Source organism: Musca autumnalis, unplaced genomic scaffold (assembly GCF_047663935.1).
Source record: "Musca autumnalis isolate F117 unplaced genomic scaffold, ASM4766393v1 scaffold_5, whole genome shotgun sequence".
NCBI classification, from domain to species: Eukaryota; Metazoa; Arthropoda; class Insecta; order Diptera; family Muscidae; genus Musca; species Musca autumnalis.
Window position 1 is genome coordinate 158267410 of NW_027412088.1, and position 26995 is coordinate 158294404.

At 37.4% G+C, this 26995-nt stretch overlaps 2 protein-coding genes across 4 annotated transcripts in view; one reads left to right on the forward strand and one right to left on the reverse strand.

Moving 5' to 3' along the window:
• Buffy (BCL2 family apoptosis regulator buffy) overlaps positions 1 to 26995 on the forward strand; it is a 67795-nt gene that overhangs the window by 30510 nt on the left and 10290 nt on the right. The window lies entirely within an intron of this gene.
• On the reverse strand, positions 14026 to 21319 carry LOC141386815 (uncharacterized). The gene is made up of 6 exons (XM_073955724.1): positions 21215 to 21319; positions 21113 to 21138; positions 20698 to 21054; positions 14870 to 15592; positions 14628 to 14800; positions 14026 to 14564 (listed from the first exon to the last, which is right to left on the reverse strand). Exons 1-6 carry the CDS (start codon positions 21317 to 21319, stop codon positions 14026 to 14028), a joined length of 1923 nt encoding a protein of 640 aa, XP_073811825.1.

Below are 26995 nucleotides of genomic sequence, written 5' to 3' on the forward strand. Positions count from 1 at the left end.
TTTCATCAGGTGTTTTGTCTCAAATGAAATATATTTTTATTGCAATTTCATTGGTTAATTGTATTAGCAATGTAATGTGGCGGCATAATGTCGATTTTTTAAGTTTTGTTTTTGAGAATAAAAAACCTCCCATTAACAAAAACAAACGATATTAACAAACAATTGAACAACAACATGCCACATATTTGTATGACAGAGCCGCCACCACAATCGTTACCAAACCAAAGTAACTTGCTTCGGCCACCAGGTAACCATAGGAGTATATCAGCCACACAAACAACACATCACCATCATCATCATGTGTCTGCCACACATAACTCTCCATCTCCATCCATCGTTCGATCCATCCATCAGTTATCGACATAACCGGCATCTGGACTTGTTGGTGCTGCAAAACATTCATTTGATCATTTGTAAATTGTTCGGACGGCGTATGGCGACGAACACAAAGTTTACACAATTGTTTTTTGTTTTTCTATGCAGCTGAAGGTGTATATGGATAAGCTGTTTCGTCCAAAACGAATGGACAGACATCTGTCCGGCATACTCTCACATAAATATATTTGTTGAAGTTTTACAAAGTACAATAGACAATTGCGCTTTTCAAATATTAACCACATGATGCGAACTGATCGATCGATCAGATCGGTTCGGCAAAAATATACGAGGGTAGTGAAGCTGCCAGTGAAAGATCGGGATAGCAGCGTTCCAGGAAACATAACTCACCGTCACCTGTAGCTTGCAACGTTGCGATAGTAAAACCGTTTTGCTGTCAGTGAAAGGCCGTGTTAGATCCAGGAAACAAAACTCAACGTCAACTGTAGCCTACAATGTTGCGATAGTAAAAACGTTTTGCGAAGGGATCGTGCGAGAACCGGAGGAGAAGGACTTGCCTTCTTTATACACTAGTCTGTCCAGTACATACCTATCTCGCTTGAGCTTGACTCTAATGACCCATACAGGCAATGTTTGAGGGTAGCGGCAGAGTCAGAGAGCTGCCCATTCCCTCAGATCCTCGGAAAGCTGAGAAAATATTCTCTCAGCCGTGGAGGTACCACGGAGGTAAGATGTTGTCGATGCAGTACCTGCTTGGGTGATATCGTGAGCATCCCTGCCGCCATTTTGTGGACAGGCTTCCCACACCAAGACACGTTAGGAGAGATCTTCATTATTTAGGTACAAGCGAGATCCTCTTAATCAACGAGCCATTCAGGCAGGCTTGAATAGCATTCAAACCGTTGCTCAGGCAGTACACAGTTGCTGAGGCAGTACAAAGGTGCACTGTGAATGCCGTATTCGAAATTTGTATAAAACATGCTTATGCATAATTGTGTGTGTAGATGCACGTTTTAATATAGTGCCCATAGAATAGATTGAAAGGAAACTCCACGTTTTTGAAAAAAAATAAATATTTTTTTAATCACGCCATTGTAAAATAATTTTAAAAATCCACGTCTTTGGAATATATATATATAAAGACGTGAATTTAAAAAAAAAAAATATATATATATATATATATTTTTTTTTTTTAATTCACGTCTTTGAAAAAATATTTTTTTTTAAATCCACGCCACTCAAAAATAATTTTTTTAATCGCGCCTTTCTTTGAAAAAATATAAAAACAACTCACGTATTTAAAAATATATTTAAAAAAAAAAAATCCTTTTGAAAAAATTGTTTTTTAAATCATCACTGAAAAATATTTTTGTAAAAATATATTTTTTTAAAAATTCCACATACTTGAAACAGTTCGTTTTAAAAAATCTTCGTATTTAAAAATATATTTTTAGAAAATCCTCGTTTTTAAAAATATATTTTTTAGAAAATCGCCGGATTTAAAAATACATTTTTAAAAAATCATCGTCTTTAAAATATATTTATAAAAAATCTCCGTTTTCTGAAAAAATATTGCAATAAAATCTACTTCTCTAAAATTTTTTTTTTTAAAAAAATCAATGTCTTTGAAAAAATATTTTTAAAAAATCATAACTGAAAAAATATTTTTGTAAAAATCCACGTCCTTGGAAAATATTAAGAAGTCCAAGTCTTTAACAAAAATATTTTTAAAAAATCCAAGTCTTTGAACAAATACTTTTTAAAAATCCAAGACTTTGAACAAATATTTTTTAAAAAATTCACGTCTTTGAAAAATTATTTTTTGTTAAATCCACGACTTTGAAAAATATTTTTTTTTAAATCCACGTCTTTGAAAAATGATTTTTTTAAATCCACGTCTTTGAAAAATGTTTTTTTTTAAATCCACGTCCTTGAATAATATTATTAAAAAATCCAAGTCATCGACAAAAACATTTTTAAAAAATCCAAGACTGAACAAATATTTTTTTTTAAATCCACGACTTTGAAAAATTATTTTTTTTTTTTAAATCCACGACTTTAATAAATTATTTTTTTAAAAAATCCACGTCTTTGAATAACTATTTTCTTAAAAAATCCAGGTCTTTGAAAACTGATTTTCATTTTTAAAAATCACGTCTTTAAAAATTATCTTTTTAAAAATTCCACGTCTTTGCAAAAGTATTTTACTAAAAATCCACGACTATAAAAAGAATAAAAAAAAATCTTTAAAGAAATATTTTTGTTCTGTTTTCCAAAATAGTCAGGCTTAATCCCATAGTCGTTGTTTTAATATTTTATTAAAACAACTTTAATTTATTAGCGGGGAAAACTTGGTGATGTTTACTAAGGGGTAAGGCAGGGAAGACTATAGTTTCAGATCTCGCCACAGACTTTCATCACTTCCCTTGTTTCTTGCTTCAGATTCAGTTTTATTTCCATATTCAATTAGTTTACAAAGTTATGTTATACATATTTCATTTGCTTAAATCTATCTTAACACAAATTACGATTTGTTTATCTAAGAATTTCTACATTTGGTTTTTTAATAAGGTCAGCCACCATTTAGAATGCATATTAAAAAATCTTTTATTTTTTTATTTTCTCAAACAAAAAAGGAATAAAATGAGTCTCTTTTATGTTTTTGTTTATACTTAAAACTACTGGGCTAAGCCCCTTACAAGCTAAAAACTAAAAATAAATACAAAACAAAAATATAACAAATCATTAATATTAAATAGGAGCTCCAAATGGCGAAAATTGTCTAGCAACAACAACACATTAATATGCCTGATGATGTTAGCCTAACCAGCTAACGAAACGATCGTCGCATAGTGGTTGATGTGTGTGTGTGTAGGACTTCGCTAGATATCAATTTTTCAATGTAATCTCCTTAGGTCATAAAAAAAAAAAAAAAAAAAAAAAGCTCGATTAATTAAATTAATTAATATTAATATTTTAATATTATTTATCCAGTCTGAGGCTTATCATTAGTCCGAATAAAGCTTCGGTTTTTTCTTTATCGTTATTTATTTTTTTTTTTATAATCTTCTGCAAAGTCGCCTATTCTTTGCATACAAGTTGCGAAGTCCTTTCCAAGAAGTCTTATACAATCGTTATCAAACATACTGAACGAGTCTCTTATTTGCGGATTAGATCCCTTATTTATATTATTATTTCCCACATTAATATTTGTAGGATTTCCCTTTGTAATATTAGAAAATGTAGTACCATCTACTCTTTTTGAGTAATTAATGTCTTTTATTTGGCCTTCCTTTCAGAAATATGTTCCAAAAGTTGTAATCTTTTTGGACAATTTTTGTAGCTTGCGACGTGTCCTTGAACATTACAATTAATGCACTTAACTGGTATTCCAATTTTTTTATTATTTTTCCCGTATTTGGGTCAGTTGATATATATTCTTTTGTATTAGCTTCCTGAGGAGGAATAAGGCATTTTTTTTTTTTTTTTTGACCATGAGATCCGCCACATTTTACACATCTATATTCAAGACGGCAATTTGTGGAAATATGTCCAAATCTTTGGCAATTTCTACATTTAACTACTCCTTGTGGTTTATATTTCCCTATTGTGACTTCATTGTTAGTAAGAAGTTTTAATTTGGAAATGGCTTTTAAATCTGACTCATCAGTTAGCTGAATAAGCCATCTATCACCATTTAATTGAATTACCTTAGGTTTTTGCGATTTAAAATTGCTATCCTCTATTAATTTATTAACATCACTTTCATCAAAAGTGCGAGAAAGACCCTTTATTAACAAGGTATTTGGTTTTTGCTCTTGCGGAGTATAAGTATAAAATGAAGTCTTTTGTTCTTCAAGATATTTTCTTGCTTTAATATAATCTTATATAGCTAACTTTAGATGTATAAGATTTTTATTTTTATTTTTGATTTTAAAATGATTATGCATTAATATTTCCCTCATTTTTGTATCAAACACTTTGTATTTTCATTGTACACTTTTATTATAGGTGGGCTGACCTTACCTTTAAGATTTTTTGGTTTAATATTTTCTCCCTTTTCGGCATCGTTGTTGATGGTATGCACTTCCTTCGTCTGGATTCCTTCTGCATTATTACCCACCGCCGGCATTGCGGTTATATCTTCTTCTTCTTCCCTATTGTTCGCCATAATAAGGTCTTCGGCTGCCTCATTAGCTTTATTACTGTTATTGATAATTTGGTCATTATTTTGGACCCACTCTTTTGGTAAATGTAAGTCTAGAGTTGTGTAGTACCGGAACGAACTAGTTCATTGGAACTATTCCGAGACTGGAACGATCGGAACGATATCCGACTCGTTCGTTTATATAGTTCCTTTCGTTCATCTCGTTCCTTTTGACCATCTCGTTCTATTCGCTCATCTCGTTCTACTTGTTCAACGCTTCACATACACACAAACACACGCATCGTCAATAACAAACAAAATAGAAACAGAATAGAAAATAACCCAGCAAGCATCGATGAATTCGACAATCGCATTCTTATCCAATGAGATCAAGCACACGGGAAGAACTGTGCCACTATCATATGAATGACACAGTTCTTCCCGTGTACTTGATCTTATTGGATAAGATTGCGATTGTCGAATTCATCGATGCTTGCTGGGAACGTATGAATTTATTTTCTATTGTTTCTATTTTGTTTGTTATTGACGATGCGTGTGTTTGTGTGTATGTGAAGGGTTTTGCGGCATGTGTAGGAAAATATAATAGATTTTCAACATAAAAGTGTGTGTTCCCGTTAAAAAATGCAAAGATTGTAAAATGGCAAAGGAGTAAGTAAGAAAACTTATAGAGCTGGGAGCAGATCGTAAATTGCCTCACATATCATTAATATTATTCCTTTAATAATGAGGTGAAAACTTGTCTCTAGCAATTACAAAAATTTACAAATATTTGTTACTAGTCTTTAATAAAGCGCGCATAAATTCTATAAAAGAAAAAATATAAAAATATGTTTTTATTTGTTTAACATTAAAAGAACGGCGGAGTTTTACACAAAATGATATTTGAACGAACGATTCATCCAAAGGAGCGATTTAAATAAAAAGAACATTTGAGTTAAATGTCAAACGAACGAAGGAACTATATGGAACGAAGGAACGATATTAAGGAACTAGTTCCTTTTGATAAAAGGAACGAGAAAGATCGAACCGTTCAGTGAACTAGATTGCCCAACTCTATGTAAGTCCACACTTACATAACCTGCTGACACTTTACTTGCTATATATTCTACCATTTTTTCTTGCTTTTGAATTGTTTTTCTTAGCTCAACTGTTTCAAGTTTAGCTTTTTATATTTTCTGTTCGAGTTCTAATTTTTGAATCCTGAACTCTTCATCACTTAATTCACTTTCATTTTTATACCCTCCACCATAGTATGGAGGGTATATTAAGTTTGTTTTTCCGTTTGTAACGCATTGAAATACTCATTTGCGACCCTATAAAGTATATATATTCTTGATCAGGGTAAAATTCTAAGTCGATCTGAGCACGTCCGTCCGTCCGTCCGTCCGTCCGTCCGTCTGTGGTAATCACTCTAGCATCCACAAAAATGGAGATAGGACGCTGAAATTTTGGGATAATGCGTCTTTTGTTTGCAGGCAGGTCAAGTTCGATGATGGGCTATATCGGTCCACGTTTTGGTATAGCCCCCATATAACGGTACCCCCCGATTTACGGTATTTTGACGTTTTTAGCTACATTTTCAGACCGATTTGGCTATAATTTGACATTTAGGGTTCTTAAGTGTCAATAAACATATATAACAAAACTTGTGGACATAGGTCCACGTTTTGGTATAGCCCCCATATAACGGTACCCCCCGATTTGCGGTATTTTGACGTTTTTAGCTACATTTTCAGACCGATGTAGCTATAATTTGACACTTAGGGTTCTTAAATGTCAATAAACTTATATAACAAAAGTTGCGGACATAGGTCCACGTTTTGGTATGGCCCCCATATAACGGTACCCCCCGATTTACGGTATTTTGACGGTTTTAGCTACATTTTCTGACCGATTTAGCTATAATTTGACATTTAGGGTTCTTAAGTATCAATAAACTTATATAACAAAAGTTGTGGACATAGGTCCACGTTTTGGTATAGCCCCCATATAACGGTACCCCCGATTTACGGTATTTTGACGTTTTTAGCTACATTTTCAGACCGATGAAGCTATAATTTGGCATTTGAAGTTCTTAAATGTCAATAAACTTATGTGACAAAACTTGTGGACATAGGTCCACGTTTTGGTATAGCCCCCATATAACGGTACCCCCCGATTTGCGGTATTTTGACGTTTTTAGCTACATTTTCAGACCGATGTAGCTATAATTTGACACTTAGGGTTCTTAAATGTCAATAAACTTATATAACAAAAGTTGCGGACATAGGTCCACGTTTTGGTATGGCCCCCATATAACGGTACCCCCCGATTTACGGTATTTTGACGGTTTTAGCTACATTTTCTGACCGATTTAGCTATAATTTGACATTTAGGGTTCTTAAGTATCAATAAACTTATATAACAAAAGTTGTGGACATAGGTCCACGTTTTGGTATAGCCCCCATATAACGGTACCCCCCGATTTACGGAATTTTGACGGTTTTAGCTACATTTTCTGACCGATTTAGCTATAATTTGACATTTAGGGTTCTTAAGTATCAATAAACTTATATAACAAAAGTTGTGGACATAGGTCCACGTTTTGGTATAGCCCCCATATAACGGTACCCCCCGATTTACGGTATTTTGACGTTTTTAGCTACATTTTCAGACCGATGAAGCTATAATTTGGCATTTGAAGTTCTTAAATGTCAATAAACTTATGTGACAAAACTTGTGGACATAGGTCCACGTTTTGGTATAGCCCCCATATAACGGTACCCCCCGATTTACGGTATTTTGACGTTTTTAGCTACATTTTCAGACCGATATAGTTATAATTTGTGGACCTAGGTCCACGTTTTGGTATAGCCCCCATATAACGGTACCCCCGATTTACGGCATTTTGACGTTTTTATCTACATTTTCAGACCGATTTAGCTATATTTTGACATTTAGGGTTCTTAAGTGTCAATAAACATATATAACAAAACTTGTGGACATAGGTCCACGTTTTGGTATAGCCCCCATATAACGGTACCCCCCGATTTGCGGTATTTTGACGTTTTTAGCTACATTTTCAGACCGATGTAGCTATAATTTGACACTTAGGGTTCTTAAATGTCAATAAACTTATATAACAAAAGTTGCGGACATAGGTCAACGTTTTGGTATGGCCCCCATATAACGGTACCCCCCGATTTACGGTATTTTGACGGTTTTAGCTACATTTTCTGACCGATTTAGCTATAATTTGACATTTAGGGTTCTTAAGTATCAATAAATTTATATAACAAAAGTTGTGGACATAGGGCCACGTTTTGGTATAGCCCCCATATAACGGTACCCCCCGATTTACGGTATTTTGACGTTTTTAGCTACATTTTCAGACCGATGTAGCTATAATTTGGCATTTGAAGTTCTTAAATGTCAATAAACTTATGTGACAAAACTTGTGGACATAGGTCCACGTTTTGGTATAGCCCCCATATAACGGTACCCCCCGATTTGCGGTATTTTGACGTTTTTAGCTACATTTTCAGACCGATGTAGCTATAATTTGACATTTAGGGTTCTTAAGTGTCAATAAACTTATTTAACAAAACTTGGGGACATAGGTCCACGTTTTGGTAAAGCCCCCATATAACGGTACCCCCCGATTTGCGGTATTTTGACGTTTTTAGCTACATTTTCAGACCGATGTAGCTATAATTTGACATTTAGGGTTCTTAAGTGTCAATAAACTTATATAACAAAAGTTGTGGACATAGGTCCACGTTTTGGTATAGCCCCCATATAACGGTACCCCCCGATTTACGGTATTTTGACGGTTTTAGCTACATTTTCTGACCGATTTAGCTATAATTTGACATTTAGGGTTCTTAAGTATCAATAAACTTATATAACAAAAGTTGTGGACATAGGTCCACGTTTTGGTATAGCCCCCATATAACGGTACCCCCCGATTTACGGTATTTTGACGTTTTTAGCTACATTTTCAGACCGATGAAGCTATAATTTGGCATTTGAAGTTCTTAAATGTCAATAAACTTATGTGACAAAACTTGTGGACATAGGTCCACGTTTTGGTATAGCCCCCATATAACGGTACCCCCCGATTTACGGTATTTTGACGTTTTTAGCTACATTTTCAGACCGATATAGTTATAATTTGTGGACCTAGGTCCACGTTTTGGTATAGCCCCCATATAACGGTACCCCCGATTTACGGCATTTTGACGTTTTTATCTACATTTTCAGACCGATTTAGCTATATTTTGACATTTAGGGTTCTTAAGTGTCAATAAACATATATAACAAAACTTGTGGACATAGGTCCACGTTTTGGTATAGCCCCCATATAACGGTACCCCCCGATTTGCGGTATTTTGACGTTTTTAGCTACATTTTCAGACCGATGTAGCTATAATTTGACACTTAGGGTTCTTAAATGTCAATAAACTTATATAACAAAAGTTGCGGACATAGGTCCACGTTTTGGTATGGCCCCCATATAACGGTACCCCCCCATTTACGGTATTTTGACGGTTTTAGCTACATTTTCTGACCGATTTAGCTATAATTTGACATTTAGGGTTCTTAAGTATCAATAAACTTATATAACAAAAGTTGTGGACATAGGTCCACGTTTTGGTATAGCCCCCATATAACGGTACCCCCCGATTTACGGTATTTTGACGGTTTTAGCTACATTTTCTGACCGATTTAGCTATAATTTGACATTTAGGGTTCTTAAGTATCAATAAACTTATATAACAAAAGTTGTGGACCTAGGTCCACGTTTTGGTATAGCCCCCATATAACGGTACCCCCCGATTTACGGTATTTTGACGTTTTTAGCTACATTTTCAGACCGATGAAGCTATAATTTGGCATTTGAAGTTCTTAAATGTCAATAAACTTATGTGACAAAACTTGTGGACATAGGTCCACGTTTTGGTATAGCCCCCATATAACGGTACCCCCCGATTTACGGTATTTTGACGTTTTTAGCTACATTTTCAGACCGATATAGTTATAATTTGTGGACCTAGGTCCACGTTTTGGTATAGCCCCCATATAACGGTACCCCCGATTTACGGCATTTTGACGTTTTTATCTACATTTTCAGACCGATTTAGCTATATTTTGACATTTAGGGTTCTTAAGTGTCAATAAACATATATAACAAAACTTGTGGACATAGGTCCACGTTTTGGTATAGCCCCCATATAACGGTACCCCCCGATTTGCGGTATTTTGACGTTTTTAGCTACATTTTCAGACCGATGTAGCTATAATTTGACACTTAGGGTTCTTAAATGTCAATAAACTTATATAACAAAAGTTGCGGACATAGGTCCACGTTTTGGTATGGCCCCCATATAACGGTACCCCCCGATTTACGGTATTTTGACGGTTTTAGCTACATTTTCTGACCGATTTAGCTATAATTTGACATTTAGGGTTCTTAAGTATCAATAAACTTATATAACAAAAGTTGTGGACATAGGGCCACGTTTTGGTATAGCCCCCATATAACGGTACCCCCCGATTTACGGTATTTTGACGTTTTTAGCTACATTTTCAGACCGATGTAGCTATAATTTGACATTTAGGGTTCTTAAGTATCAATAAACTTATATAACAAAAGTTGTGGACATAGGTCCACGTTTTGGTATGGCCCCCATATAACGGTACCCCCCGATTTACGGTATTTTGACGTTTTTAGCTACATTTTCAGACCGATATAGTTATAATTTGTGGACCTAGGTCCACGTTTTGGTATAGCCCCCATATAACGGTACCCCCGATTTACGGCATTTTGACGTTTTTATCTACATTTTCAGACCGATTTAGCTATCAATTGACATTTAGGGTTCTTAAATGTCAATAAACTTATATAACTAGTGGTCCATGTTTTGGAATAGCCCCCATATAACGTTACCGCCCTATTTCAGGTAGTTGTAGTGGTCACAACACATCTGCATAAACGATTTTCAACATAACCCCAATATAACGATACTTCCCGATTTTCGGTACTTTGAAGATTTTACTTAAAATGTTTAACCGAACCTAGGTCCATGTTTTGGTACAGCCACAAAACAAACCTCCCGATTGTCCGCACCTTAGCATTATTTTTAGGACGAACTTTCTGTAATTTGAAATTTAAAAGCCAACAAAAATTGTTCATTTAAGTTCATATTTTCGTATAGCCCACATACTTTCGAACTATCTGTTAATGACATTCGAAGTTCTCACGTTATGTACCGATTTTCGGTATTTTGAGGATTCTAGCTACAATTTTTAACCAAATTAAGAGTTATTTGACATTAAAGGCTCCCATCAAAAACTGTCAACATAGGTCCATGTTTTATTGTAACCCCTATATAACGGTACCTCCCAATTTCTAACCCACCAAAAAATTTCAACATACATAGCTAGATATAGACACCATAAAAAGGGCCTACCGAATGAAACATTTTATGTGTATTATCTGACAGTTTTAACGTACCCAATTAAAGTTGGGGACAGGAATGAAAACTAATTATTTCATTTTAGTTCAGAATATTTTATGGTGGAGGGTATGAAAAGTTCGGCCCGGCCGAACTTAACGCTTTTTTACTTGTTTCTTTTCCTATGACTGCCTGTAGCATCATCGTTTTTAGATTTTTTAATGAAGTCTTTTTTCGACAGTTTGCCAACAGCCTTATCGCTGTGACCTGGCATTGACACTTTTTTAGAACACTAACTTCTTTTATTTTCTATTGTCTATATCACTTCACTAGATGTTTTCACTTTCACATCACAAGGCAGAATCTTGTTTATTGCTTTTCAACAAGAAAGTGTCAATTGCCCGCCCAAATAGATACGTGTGCAAAGAAACACTCTGAACGAGAATTTCTTTGGCACTACCTAAACTCGAGCAACTTCACTTGCAAACAAAACCAAATCCTTCCCACTGCTATGCGTTCGTTGATTCTCAGCGAAAAACGCATAACTAATTGTTGGTATTGCATACTACAGCAATAAACATTTCGACGGCTTCTATTTTGTTTTTCAAAATAGTCAGGCTTAATCACATAGTCGTTGTTTTAATATTTTATTAAAACAACTTTAATTTATTAGCGGAAAAAATTGGTGATGTTTACAAAGGGGTAAGGCAGGGAAGACTATAGTTTCAGATCTCGCCACAGATCTTCATCAGTTCCCTTGTTTCTTGTTTTTCAACAAAATGCTTTTAAGAAATACAAGTCGCTTAAAAAATATATTTTTTTTTTAAACGGCGTCTATGGAAAAATATGTTTTTATTCAAACCTACATCTTTGAAAAATATTTTTTAAGAAATTTTTAATTAAATTTTTAAAAATCCACGTCTATGGAAAATATTTTTAACCCTTCGATTTTTAGCATGGTTTAATTTGAAACTGATGGGATTTTCTCATCAAAACTCGCATTGGTTTCGTTAATTGAAGTTCTGAGAATAAAAAACAACAGCAAAAATATCAGTTATGTGACGATCGACCTATTTATTATGCATTATTCACTATGAAGTCTAGCAAATCGCGCGCTCCAAAAAAATAGTGCATGAAGTAAAGTTAAAAAAAAAAATATTTATAAATAATAATTTTAAAAAACAAATACGCAGTGTTATTACTAACAGGTATAGTTATATAACAAAATAACATTTTAAAAAAATGTGGCATTGTTCCTTTACAATATTTTTTTTCTTTTTTGAAGTTGCTTATAAGCAACTTTGGTCCACGGTGATAGTGAAAACCATTGAAATCGAAAATATGAACAAACCACCTAAACGGCTCTGGAAACAAATATCCAAGCCATTCTGGAGTTCAACTGAAACAAAGCTTCTGATGAAGAGTGCGAAGATGAAGAATAAGAGTTTATGTAGAATGGTTTGAACGAAATTTTGGAGAGAGGTGAAGAAATAGAGATCAATTTGCTAGAAGATAGCACCATTGAACTACGTGTTGTAAAGTATCCAGAGAGAGTCGAGAGTCATGTTCCAGTTCCAAGCGCCGTAAAGTTACTTACGACCTGCCAAATTCGTCATTGGGTGGTATGGGAGAAAAAGGTCGACGTCGTTTTAGCAAGACAAGAACACCTGTGTCAAAGTGTGGTGTTCATCTATGTTCAAATACAAGTAAACATTGTTTTCTTGCCTATCATACTAAGGTATTATTGATATAATATATAATATTATATCAAAAATGATTCTTAAAGAATAAATAACAAGCAATTTGTATGTTCTTATAAACTTGTTTTAATTTATTAATATCATAAAATACTACCTTGCTTATAAGCAACTTCCAATATCTGATTCCCCAATAACTCCCGAAGTTTCAAATCTTCAAAAATCCCTAATTCGGAGCTAACAAGCATTGCTATCACGAAAAAATAATTTTTAGACACTCGGTTCTGGAGCGGGGCCGAAAGGGTTAAAAAATCTACGGTCTTTGAAGACTGTAATTTTTTTAAAGCAACGTCTTTGGAAATACATTTTTTTAAATCCAGGTCGTTGAAAACCCATTTTTTAAGCCTCGGTTCTGGAGCGGGGCCGAAAGGGTTAAAAAATCTACGGTCTTTGAATACTATAATTTTTTTTAAAGCAACGTCTTTGAAAATATATTTTTTTAAATACAGGTCGTTGAAACCCCATTTTTTAATCCAGGTCGTTGAAAAAGGATATTTTTTAGTCCACGTCTTTGAAAAATACGAGAGAATAGTAGGTGGGTGAAGTGAGTATGTTTGAAGTCAGACCGCGAACTAAAACCGACAGTGAAGTAACGTCATGTACGAATAAGTGAAGTAAAGTCTATAAATCATTGTAAGACTCGTAATCTAAAAAAGCCCCGTTTTATGTTGTACCTCATGTGTCAATGAAATAAAAAAGTTTAGGGGTTTAGTTTAACCTTATTCCGTAGCAATGCAGTGCATCACCTATAGATGTCGTGTCACCATTCTAGATCCATGGCACTACTTGTGAGACGGTAATAACGGCATTGTACTTTTTAAGAACATCCGCAAGTGCGTAAACTCAACCTTGACTATAAAGAGTCCAGATCTTCACGCAGATTCTGCTGCACATTCTCAAATTATCATAAAACGTTTGCGGATATGAGTAACCTTTGAAAAATTGTTGTTTCTTCCTGACCCCTCGACCCTTTCTTGATCAACAGCCTATATGAGTATAAAAAAACCCTTGTCTCACTCTAACTTCTTAAAATTATATAGTTAGCCACCTATTCCAATTGAATCCCACCAATTTTGTTAGCAACAACAACAATAACGCTTGACTTCAGCAGCTGTCACACGTTTTCTTCGCATGCAATGTCTTGTAAACGAATTTGTACATGAGTACATAATGTCCGACCATTTTTGGTTTAATGCCGTCGGTGTGTGTGTGTACGCAACATGTTCAGATTGATCAAATACAACATTTTAAACTTATCTATTATTTATTGTTAGCTTAAATAGAAAATAAAAATAAATAAAAAATAAGAATAACATAAAATCGAAAATTATTTTTTTAGTTTTAAAATAACAAAAATACCCAACGCCACCAAGAGGACAACAAACCCAAGGGACCCCATTAAGATTAATGATTTCGAAGAAGAGGAACCAAGGGAGTTTAGGTTGTTGTGGCTATCTGACATGGTGGCCTCTGGCATGATGACACGAAAAGATATTTTGGAAATTTCAGAAATTTCTGTTTGATTTGCCTGCGGAGAGGTTGCGTCCCGCTTACGCCGCTGTGAATTATTAGAGTTGGCTGAGAAACATTGATCCGTGGCTACATGACAGTCGTGATAATCCAAACATCCAGTTATGCGCATAGACATCAACAATTCATCACCACTGCGCATGCCCTGGAACATTACCGCCTTAAAGGGCAGCTTATAACCCAAGGGAGCATCGAATGAGGGTGGTTGGGTACAAATGCCTTTCATTGAGGGATTTAAACATCCCTGGGATGTTATAAGTTGTACATTATTGAGGACTTCTCCAGAGGGAGAGATGCGTTGCAGACTAACATCAGTTAGTTTGGTAAAATTCCAGCCTGAAATGGGAAATTATGTTATTAGCGTGATGCTGAACGTGTTAGGAAAGTTTCGGAAATTACCATCTCCTGTCAAAACATGGGCTCTAAGTAGCAAATCTTCGCCCAACTGAACAGCTTCATTGTTTTGCAAATGTCGAGCATAACCCTGGAGTGTTTTTCTCAAGAGCTCCACATGAGTCCTGAAGGAGTTTTGAGAGCCTCCCTTGGCCAAGGTACCTAAACTTCGGGATTGCCTATAATTATCAGAAAGAAAGTTTTAATGAATTCACAACCTATTGAAGGTAGTATTTCCCAAAACTTACACATCATTGGCCACACCCATTTTCAGGGCATGAGTCTTAACGGCCACACGATTTTGTGATTTACAGTGTAGCGTCAAAATATTATCCGACCCGGTACGCATACCCCTAATTGCAGGGAATCTTAGGCGCAGACACAAATCCTTGCCACACTGTTGTACCCCACATTTGTTAAAATCCTCTCCCGCAATATCAACAACAACATAACTTTTATGCAGTTTCAGCTCACAACGTTTGTCACTGGAATCATTATCCACAGTGGGAGTGGCACCAATAAAACTGTCCACTTTCAAAACGGAACGAAAATAACCTCCCTGTTTAGACTGCTGCTGTAGACAACGCATTTCATGAACGTGTAAACGTAGCGGAGGCACTGAGGAATCGGTATTTTGTAACACTGTCTGTTGATCTGTGGAGGGTGGTAAATAAACTGGAGCCGGGGTGGAGGGTCTGCTGAAAGGTGTATCACTTTGTATTACAACTGGTGGGGGAATATGATAATCATAACCATCAGATGTGGAGGGTGTATTGAAATCTTCGTCGTTTTCAAAGGCGGGAGTGTCGTGACTGATGGGTGGCAGAAATTGTGAGGGCAAATCATCTTCTAAGACAATGGGTCTGGTTGGCTTTTCAGTGGTGGTTGTAGTTGTGGTCGTCGTAGATGTTGTAGTGGGTTTCTCATAAACGTAGCCGCTAAAGGGATATCCATTGTTGTTGTTGCTGTCGCTAAAAAAGAAATTTAATAAACTTGAAATCAATTTAGGTGAAAACTGATGAGATGCCCAAAGGTATCGTCCGATGTGTAGAATTTCGGTCTCTTGTTGTAGCAACTCAAATATATTCGTTCGAATATTTAATTCAGTTATCTGATTCTGGTTCATCTGTGTTCAGACTCAAAAATTCTGCAACCTGGACTGACTGCGCCCATAAAGAATCAGGAGACAAGTTAATGGGGTTAACTGGGTAGCTAAACAAATGCAGCATGTCGTGCAGTCCCAACCCACATGCAGGGTATATGTTGGCTATAGTGCCTTAAATTCGGGCTCAATATGAATTGTGGCGGCTACATTGTCCGGATTTTCGTAGGTGAAAAAAGAAGAGATACCCCAAGGTATTCTTCGCTATAGACCTTCTTGGGACTTGATGTACTCCTGGGAGCAGTTTTACGATGTTGTTGTAGCAACTTAAATATGTTCGTTCGTCTATCTCTTTCAGTTATCTGTTTCTAGTTCCTCTGTTCCAGGCTCAACAATTCTGCAACCTGGACTGGCTGTGTCCGTAACGAATCAGTAGACAGGCGAGTGGGGGTTAGCTAGGCAGCTAAACAAAAGCAGCGTGTCGTGTGCTCCCAGGCCACATGTGTTGGGCATCGTGCCACCAATTCGGGTCCAATGTGAATTAAAGCGACTACAATGTCCGGAACTTAACTGCGCTAAAACCATTCGTGTTTTCCTTGGCAACTGACGTTCTTCTGCTGTAATAACTGGGGTGGTCTCTGAGTTCGACACTCACACTGCCTTTGTACTGCCTGCCTCATAGGCTCGTTGACCTAAAGCTTCTCGCTTGTACCTTTGGATCTCTCTCTCTCTCTAGATCATAAAGATCTCTCCTGGCATGCCTGGGCGAGGAAACTTGTGCACTGGATTGTTGCAGGGCGGTAAAATCCAAGCAGTTACTGCATCGAAAACATCGCCTTCTCATGAAGGTGGTGCAGTTTGAACAGTCTTTGAACTGCTTAGCGCTAACATTTGCATACCACACTGACCGGCATATTATATTTTAAGAGGTCAACAAGGTTTGTTTAACAGCAACCCAAATGCTACCGCGGTCGACTTAAACATGCTTTAGAACATTACACCCAATATCTTGGGGCAGTTAGTGTTCGGAATCAGGAGACGATTGGTCAATATGTTCAATATGATTGGTCAATATGTTCAGGGAGAGTTTCATTTCAGCCGTCTAGGTGGTGGTGAATAATGCAGAGTTTCGTGAGGTCCCAATCGTGCCTTCAGTTCGGGCCCAACACGAATTGAGCCGACTGCATCGACCGGATCTAAACTGCGCTCAAACCACTCGTGTTTGCCTTGGTAGCTGACGTTCTTCTGCTGCTATGGATGGAGGCTAGTCTCCGAGTACGACATTCACACTGTACCTTTGTACTGCCTGTGCAACTGCATCGCTGTGATTGGTAGTCAAGCCTGCCTGATAGACTCGTTGATCAAGAGGTCTTTGTTTGTATCTTTGGACCTCTCTGTAGATCATGAAGGTCTCTATTGATGTGTCTGAGGGAAGAAGCTTGTCCACTGTATTGTGGCAGGGATGCTCAAGGCGGTAACACCCAAGCAAATACTGCATCGACAACATCTTGTTGTGCTGATGCACGAGTAAAATATTTGCCTAATCATGAAGGTGGTCTACTGGTGTCAGGAGGAGGCACGTTTGTATATTCTTCCACTGCGTAGCGCTAAGATTTGCATACCACACTAGCGCCGCACAGCTTATCACAGACCGACCTATTGCTTTGTTAGGGGATAACAAGGTTTCTTTGTCAGCACCCTAAGTGTCATGAGGAGGTAGGTACCCTGTTGCAGTCTTCAGGGCGGCATTCTGGCAGGTTTGTATATTCCTTCACTGCGTAGCGCTAAGATTTGCATACCACACTAGCGCCGCATAGCTTATCACAGACCGACCTATTGCTTTGTAAGGGGACAACAAGGTTTCTTTGTCAGCACCCCAAGTGCTGCCGGCCATCAACTTGAGAAGCTTGTTCCCGCTACTGATCTTGTAGCAAAAAGCTGTGGCTTGCGCGGTTCACTTAAAAATGCTGTAGAACGATACACTCAATATATCACCATCCAGGTGGTAAACAAAGTGGCAGTGGATTTGGCCGCATATACTTTCGCATTCGTTAGATGGAAGAACGGCACTAAGTCAGCTATGTAGAAATTTAACCTATTACATATAACTTCGACCATAGGATCCGACGCCTAGATCGTAGAATCGTACACACCCGTCGGGAGGGTGTGGATTTTCAGAAAGGTAGAGTTTAAACAAATCCGGAGATATCACCCGGCCTTGACGAAACTCCCTGTTTCACTCTACGGAGCTTCGCCCAATATTTCAAAGGCGGGAAGTTTTCTCTATGTCAAGCTTGGCATGGTTGACGGTATCGAAGGCCAAGAGCCACCATGCTGATATTGGGCAACTGGGAAACTGCTTCTCATCATAGGGAGGAGAAGGGACAATAGGGATATAGGCCTGTACAATTCGCTTCTGCTGGCATCCTTGCCTTGGCTTCAGTATCGGGACCATCCTGCCAACTTTCCAGGCTTCTGGTACAATATGGGTAGCTAATGCGCCTCTTCGGAACTGCCACTGCCACGCTGTTGAAAGTAACAGTCGTTCTATCATCCCTCTTTCACGGATTCGAGAGTGTTTTAATCGTTGCCCACAATTTAGTTAACCGTGTACCAATGTAGCATTGCTTCAGGTCGTCTAGCAACTTTTTTCCGCTTATGCTCGTCTACTAGCCTGCTGACTTCAAGAGTAACTTACCTAACTTTTGTGTCTTTAGGGTTCGTAGAACGAGCCTCATCACACTCATTTTCTAGCCCTGTCGCCTCCGCTGGGAAATCGGAAAATCCTATCAGCTACCAGAGGATTTGAGGGAATGGGCAGGTCTCTGAAACGGTGATTGGTACATTTTCTGAACCTTTGTCAATCAACTTCAGCATGGTTCGTCGGCTGATCTATTAACAGAGACGATGATAGAAAGGTGGTTTGAGCCAGGCGAAATAACGATGTAAACATGGACACATCATTTATCAGACCAGCAGGTGTCACAATGGTGATGTTGGCGAGCTGCGGCAATCTACACTTATCTCCGTTGGAACGTCTTCATTCACCGTGCAAAATTTGGATCTTTCAATTTGTTCAACCAACGATGTACCTCTCTGGTCATTACCTAGGACCCTAGGAAAGTTACTGCCTTCCAAAACCAAACTAACATCAGGCATATAATACCGGGCACACCGGACACAACCATTCATCGGGCGTATGTACAATTTAAGAATCTCTACCTCGGCAGGCCCACACTTTACTGCAACCTCCATACATTCAATGTATGGGTCCCTAGATTCAAGCTCGAGCGTATGTGAGGTAAGCCTACAATTCCGCTGACTTAGTTGCGGAGATCGATTAGATTAGATGCTGGTTTTGTTATTGTTGGAGAGACTGCGGGATTGTCTCGTATTCCAACGATGACGTAGATATTCCGGAACGATGACGTAGATATTCGCAGTGGTCCGGAAGGCGGTAAGACCAGAACGGCCACGAAGGTGTATCCATTCTCTACATCCATTACATTTCACTGATGTTGAAATGTGGAGATTGCAGATCTGACAAACGGAAAAATCCATGGCCCTGTGTTCTTCTCTATACCGGCACGGACCAAAAAAAAAAAAAATTCGGAGCAGGCATTCCGGGATATATGTATTACCGCTCTCATGGTGAAAAATATACGAACAAAAACACATAATTGCCCAATAAAACAAATTTTACCGTCTTAATAGGGTCCGAGACATGTAATTTTGCTACACTTTTGCAAACATTTGTTTTTTTAAATTTTGTGTGGAGTCCATATTCGATCTTTATCTATGTGTGGAAAAAATATATCGAGGAACAAATTGTGGACCAAATCGGTTGAATTATTTGTGCGCAGCACGAAGATTTTGGTACCTTAAGAAGTAGACCGATATGTCCCATATCGAACTTGATATAATTTTGAAAAAATTATGAGGTGTAACGTTTGGATGAAACTGGTTGATGCTAAATTGGTTCCAAATTGTCTGAAACGAATATCGTCGAAGATTTCTTCAAATCAATTCGGTGCATATAATCGGCCGCCGTAAATTGTGTGCTCCTCAGTCATTTACAGGTGCAGGCAAGGTTTGTTGGAGTTTTTGGCCCAGTAACTCAGGAGGTATGGACTTTCACCTGAAAAAAATTACCACCGTAATAGGGCCCGCAAGGACAACTTGTTGCAAAAATATGTATCAAAATAATCTGAGACATGTCCTTCTTTTGTGGAGGTACCCGAAGGAGTGGGTCCCGTATAGTCTATATTTGCACCAATAAATAAATTTTGGTCCAAATGGGCTGATTTATTTGAGAGTTATCGAGCGCACCACGAAGTATATGGGAATTTGAACAAAGTATTTGCACTCAACAGGTCTGCGGTTCAATCCTTGACCAGAACATCAAAATTTTTGGCGATGGCAAACCCCCTCAGCGTAGTGTTGTCTTACATTTCCTGAGTATTTCAGCCATGAAAAACTTCTTTACAAGTGGTGTCTGTAAGACAAGCCTTGTCTATTCGGAGATGTAGTGGGAACATATGTATGTATTATGAGGTAGAATATTTGGACCAAATCGGTTAATCTGAGCGGACCAAAGACAGACGGACGTACAATGGTAAATCGGCTCTAAATTTTTATAAGGCACCTTTTGGTCATATAAAGTGTAAATACCCGCGTTGGCTTAAGGGCTGTGGATATAAAAATCTGTCTTACTGGTTTATGTAATAATTCCAAAACGTATGAGTAACGTCATAAAATCTAACGTGTGATATAACGTATACGCAGTTTGTTCATACAAATGATGTGGGCCATTGGAACTGCGTAGTGAACTAGATAGTTGCATATAGTTAATTGGTACAACTCTAACTTATACGCTATTGCAGTGAAGGGTAAATATCCCATCACATGGCTTAATACCATAAAAACAATAGCTTCGTCTCTCATCTTCGCATATAACAAAATATCTTTACATACCTCTGAGATGGACTTTCATAACTTGGCCTCTCCTCCGCAGATGGAGGTATATATTGTCGATGCAGTGGTATAAATTGACGCTGATCCTTGGCGCTGCGATTAACAACAATATCTGGTAAAGGTGATTCCGTTGTTGATGAAGTGACTGGTGCCACAGGTGCTGGGGTTACAATTTGGGCTGGTACTGCAACAGGATTAGGATAAATGGGCGAACCATAAACACCACTAGGTAATGGTGGTTGTTGGAATGTTAATGCTATAGATTGCTGTTGAGGCGGTATATGATGATGATGTTGAAAATAGCTTATTTCCGGTGCAAAAAAGTGCGAAACTTCAGCTTGAGTGTTATTGAATAGGCTGAGAAATAAAAGAAGTAAACTTTTCCTTAATGTTGTTGACATTTTGCTGGATTTACGTTGACTGTTGATGATTATCGAATTGCTATGGATTTTTATAATGTGAAATGGATTTTTGTGGATTTTAGTTGAAATTTTCAAATAAAGATTTATTATAAAACCGTGATTATTGGTGGTGAAGAAGTGAATTCACTTTCATTTGTTGTCATTTGGTCATCATCACGCATTTCTTGTTCTTTTTTACTTCCACCACTTTCCTTACACATGATCATGTACATATGTACGTCGGTATATTTGTTTGTAAGGTTAGAAATTTCGGTGAAATAACTTGAAGAAGTTTCGCTTTTGTTATTGGTACAGGTCATGTCATTTGTGTTATTCCTAAACGTCAAACATAAACAGTAGCTGTTTTCTTCAGGTTATTGTGTGGCAAGTATTGTTGTATTGAGTATTGATATCGCCAATTTAACGTGAGTTGTTAAAAATAACAACAAATGTAAATTATATAACATACATACGTAACAATGACACTTCCATAGTCAGAAATGGAAAGCCTATAGTTATTCCAATAATAGTAAAGTGTATTTAGTAAATACTATTTACATAACCAGATGATGTGGTGAACCTACCTTATGTGATGGTTAGGTTAGCTATGCTAGGTTTAAATTTACGAAATGCACTCGATTTTAACTGTCAATTCCATTGCTTAAACGTCAAATGAAATCCAATGGATTTCAGATGAGATTTCTTTTGACGTATATACAAAGGAATTGGCAGTTGAAATCCACTCGATTTCGTAAATGTAAACTTACTATTATGTTTAAGAATAACCAGTGACAGTTTAGGGCAAAGAGAAGATGAGAAAAGATATTTCCGGAATATTGCTGTGTTGTTCCTCAATGGTTTATAATGGAACGGAAAGAAAGAGGGTATTCACGGTGCTCTTGAAGCAACTTTAAATGGAAGATGCTTACACCTGGGATTTTTTTGCGGATTCTGAAACTACAATGTTCATAGATGAGAAAAATCAAAAAAAAAAAACAAGTAAGAACGGAGTTAAGTTCGGCCGGGCCGAACTTGTTATACCCTCCACCACGAGTTAAATTAAAGTAAACCGAAGCAATTAGTTTCCTTTCGTTTATGAAGAAGACTAATTGCCAAATTTCAGCAAATTTCATTCGACTCAATGAAGACTACCAAATTTCCGATATTTCGGCTAGGTAATGTGGCTAAAACCTAAAAAATACTAAAAATTAAGTGGTATACTTCTATGGGGGATAAAGGAAGACGTGGACATATACTAATAATTCTTTTCAGGAATACTTTATGAATAAATAATAAAAATCAGTAATTTCGGTGGGATATTGACGTCACAACCTTTAGAATTACGAACATCGGGAGGTACCGTTCTATGGGGGCTATATAAAGGCAAGGACCTATACCAACAAATTTCATATGGAATGTTTTATACCCCAAATAAAGACTAAACACCAAATTTCAGTCAATTCTGTGGAATATTGAGGCAACAACCTTCAAAATACCGAAAATCGGGAGGTAACGTTCAATGGGGGCTATAGGAAGGAGTGGACTTATACCGACAAAATTAGAGGGGAAAGTTGAATACCACTAACGAAAACTAAATACATACCAAATTTCAGTCATTTCGGAGGAATATTGAGGCCACAACATTCAAAATACCGAAATTGGGGAAGTACCGTTCTATGGGGAGCAATATAAAGGCGTGGACTTATACCGACAAAATTAGAGAAGAAAATTGAATACCCCTAACGAAAACTAAATACCAAATTTCAGTAATTTCGGAAGAATATTGAGGCCACAACCTTCAAAATACCGAAAATCGGAGGTACCGTTCTATGGGGGCTAAATGAAGGCGTGGACCTATACCAACAAAATTCTGGACGAAAGTTTTATACTCCAAATGAAGACTAAATACCAAGTTTCAGCCATTTCGGTGGTATATTGAGGCCACAACCTTCAAAATACCGAAAACCGGGAGGACGCGTCCAATGGGGGCTATATGAAGGCGTGGACCTATACCGACAAAATTCTGGGGGAAGGTTTTATACCCCCAGCGAAGACTAAGTACCAACATTTTTGCCATTTCGGAGGAGTATTGAGGCCATAACCTTTAAAATACCGTAAATCGTTCCTCTCATACCATCTTGAGGTTAGAGATCTAACCCCACAGAGAACGGTCGAAATATCGCAGGGTCGATTGCAATAAATATCCTACATCCAGATTTCTTAAGCGGTGCGCCATCTCAAGGTAAATCTCAAGAAGTTTTCCGATGTATTAGCACGGTGGGCTAACAGATTCATCCAATCCCAATGCCGCATGTTCTAATCACCAGATTCACTCGGAGAAATCTTCGTCACCTCAACAATTATGTGCACTTCCGAGGCTGATCTGGCCATAGTCGCATCTAGGACTACTGAGATAGAAATTATGTTGCTGCTGCAGAACATCTCCCAGCGTGTATCCAACTTCGTCATCGTTATGGAAATACGAGAAACCTCCACAGTTTCCCCAACAACAACAAACACAGCAGCTAACATCACATGTTTTTGTTCATCACACCGGAAATGTATCTTTCCTACAATTCAATTGCAAGGGGCTCGGGTCACGTGTAGCTTGCAAAGTTGCGACGATCACAAGGTTCTGCGGAAGGATCGTACCATATGCGGAGGAGGAGTAGTACTTTTATTCCGATACACCAGGTTTCTATAGAACAATTTTTGACCACTACGTATTTTATAGAAATTATTTGATCCCTCCATGTTTTCAGAAGATTTCTGCGGAATTTTTAGGTCTTCGTGGGCTCACAAGATTTCTATTGAAATGTTCAGCCGATCTGTGGGCGCTCGGGATGTCTATAGAATGTTTTTAGCGCCTCATGGATTTCTATAGGCATATTTAATGGGCTCACATGATTTCTATTTAAATATTGGAGCCCTTCATAGCCTTTTGCTATCGAATGTGTCAGAAGCCTGGAAAGTTAGCGGGGTGATCCCGCTACTGAAGCCAAGCAAGGATGCCAACTGAGGTGATTCGTATAAACCAATTTCCCTCGTGTAGGTATTAGCAAAGATTCTAGAGGCAGTTCTTCTCTCCACAGTGAGAAGCCAGAATCAGAACAGGTCATGCGAAAGAAAAGTCATTGTGGCTCATGACCTATCGAAGTCCTTCGATACCGACAACCATACCAAGCTGTTCGAGGAAAATTAACTATAAGTGCGGACGGCAGTAGTTGTGGAATTCTAAGAGCAGTAGAGGGTACAGGAATTTTCCCAAGGCGTGGTGATATCTGCGATATCTCTAATATCTACATAGTTGTCTTAGTACAGATCTTTCATCTAAGAATATGAAAACATCCACGGCCACACTGTTCACTCTCTGAACGTATGTATCTGTAGATAGCGTCCTAATTTAGACCAATAACTACCCTACTAAGTATATTGGGTGTAACGTTCGATAGAATGTTTAAGTTGAACGCACAAGCCACAGCTCTTTGTGGCAAGATCAGAAGTAGGAACCAGGTTGCTGGCCGGCAGTACTTGGGTTGCTGACAAAGAAACCTTCATGACGCCAGTGTGGAATGCAAATGTTATCATTACGTAGTGAAAGAATGTTCAAACCTGCCAGAATTCCGACCTTATGACTGCAACAGGGTTCCTCCTCATGATGATTTTACTGGTCGGAACAATCGGAACAACAACATGTTGTCGATGCAGTACCTGCATGGAATTTATCGTCATGACTACCCCTGCTACAACCTTATGAGCATGAGTACTTCATGATCTAGAGGGAAAGGTCCATAAGTACAAACGAGAACCTCTAGATCAACCTTCATTTCAAAGATATAGTGTTAAGGTCGTACATGGCAGCAGAACAGAGTGGAAAACTGGTACCAGCATTGGATGATCTTGTCCGAGAACTGCTTCTTAAACGGTGATGATTCGTTTTGATTCTACTATTTTCTGTTGCTGTTAAGCTATCGCCTTTTAATAGAAATTCATATACTTGATTTTGAAGATTTCATTGTCGGTTGTTGAAACCACGTTGACTTCCCCAGAAACATCCGATTGGTCATGGATTTTATCTGAAATCATTGCTCACCGACAATATGGCCCTTGTTGTTTACCCTGTTGTATTGGCATTCCCATTGGACGCACCGTCGCCTTGGATTTTTGTTTTCGGTTGACACATCAGAAATTATTTAAATTTCTTCGGTTCGAGGTTACCAATGTAATTGGAATGCGAGTGTTCACATCAATTTCAAAACTGAATTTTATTTTATGATAATAATTTAATTGACATTTTTCGCATAGGAAACAATCTTAGCTTACTTCATTTTTTATTTTTATAAGCGAAGTTTCTTTTCATAAAAAGTGTCACCACAACTTGCCATCCCTTACATGTCACTGACTGTAAAATATCGCATTCATTGCATTGCCAAATCGGTAATTGCAACACTGTATCAATTTTTGCTTGTCAAATTTGGTGCATCAATGAAAAATTGCTATAAAGACATTAAAATTTTTGTCTATAAAAACACATCTCGTCTAGTCGATAGACATCATTAAACTTTTACCACCCGTTGTTAAATAAACTCATTAACTATTTATGTATACACCTCAGATGTAGATGGACATTAGAGACATTTTTTTCTCTGAACAGAAACAGAATCATAAACATAGCTTGAGTGATGTCAAAAGGAATTGGGAGGTGGGAGCAGTTGAGTATTATTGGCATGTATAATTTACGTTTTATCTCAATTTATAAACTACGACCAACAATAAAAATGCCGCATTAAATCAAAACTCTGCAGAAAATCCATTAGCGGATAGAGCCGGGACATTTATGGATAACTTGTCATACAAATCATTATTTTGCTTTGCAACTGAAATTGGAATTTCAATGAAAAGAAAAAAAAATATTAAAACATAGAAAGATGTGTGGACAAACACTTGAGAGAGCTTTATCAGCACAGAAAAGGAAGGCCACTGTGACAAACAGTCTGAAGGCCTCCCGATTAACAGAAATAGAAAAACAATTTTGTACATTTTAACATTTATGATGACAACTACTAATGACAGCACATATTCGTTGACATTTTTTAACAGTCATAATTCATAAACACACCTGTTACAGTAGTGGCTTACCTCTATTGACGGTGGACTGTATTAATGATGTTAGGAAATTCTATTTATTAGTATGTATGTATATCCAATATAGTATCTTACATGGTGAAAAATCTAACAAAGGCAGGGATAATGTATTTGGTTTATGTTATGGGTCTCTAGAAGCACCCTTTCCTTTAGAAAATTTCTCCAGAAGCTCCTTTTATTTTAGAAAGGGTCTCTAGAAGCACCCTTGTTTTAGAAAGGTTCTCTACAAGCACCCATTTTTTTAGAAAGGTTCTCTAGAAGCGCCCTTTCTTTTAGAAACGGTCTCTAGAAAAACCCTTTCTTTTATAAAGGGTCTCTAGAAGCACCCTTTCTTTTAGAAAGCGGCTCTATAACCATACTTTCTTTTAGAGAGCGTCTCTAGAACCACCCTTTCTTTTTGAAATTGTCTCTATAAGCAAGCTTTATTTTAGAAAGAGTCTATAGAAGCAACCTTTCTTGTAGAAAAGGTCCTTAGAAGCACCCTTTCTTTTAGAAAGCTCCATTTCTTTTAAAAAGGGTCTCCAGAAGCTCTCTTTCTTTTAGAAAAGGTCTCTAGAAACACCCTTTCTTTTAGAAAAGGTCTCTAGAAACACCCTTTCTTTTAGAAAGAGCCTCTATAAGCACCCTTTCTTTTAGAAAGGGGTTTCTAGAAGCACATTTTCTTTTAGAAAGAGTCTCTAGAAGCACCCTTTATTTTATAAAGGGTCTCTAGAAGCACCTTTTATTTTATAAAGCGTCTCTAGAAGCCCCCT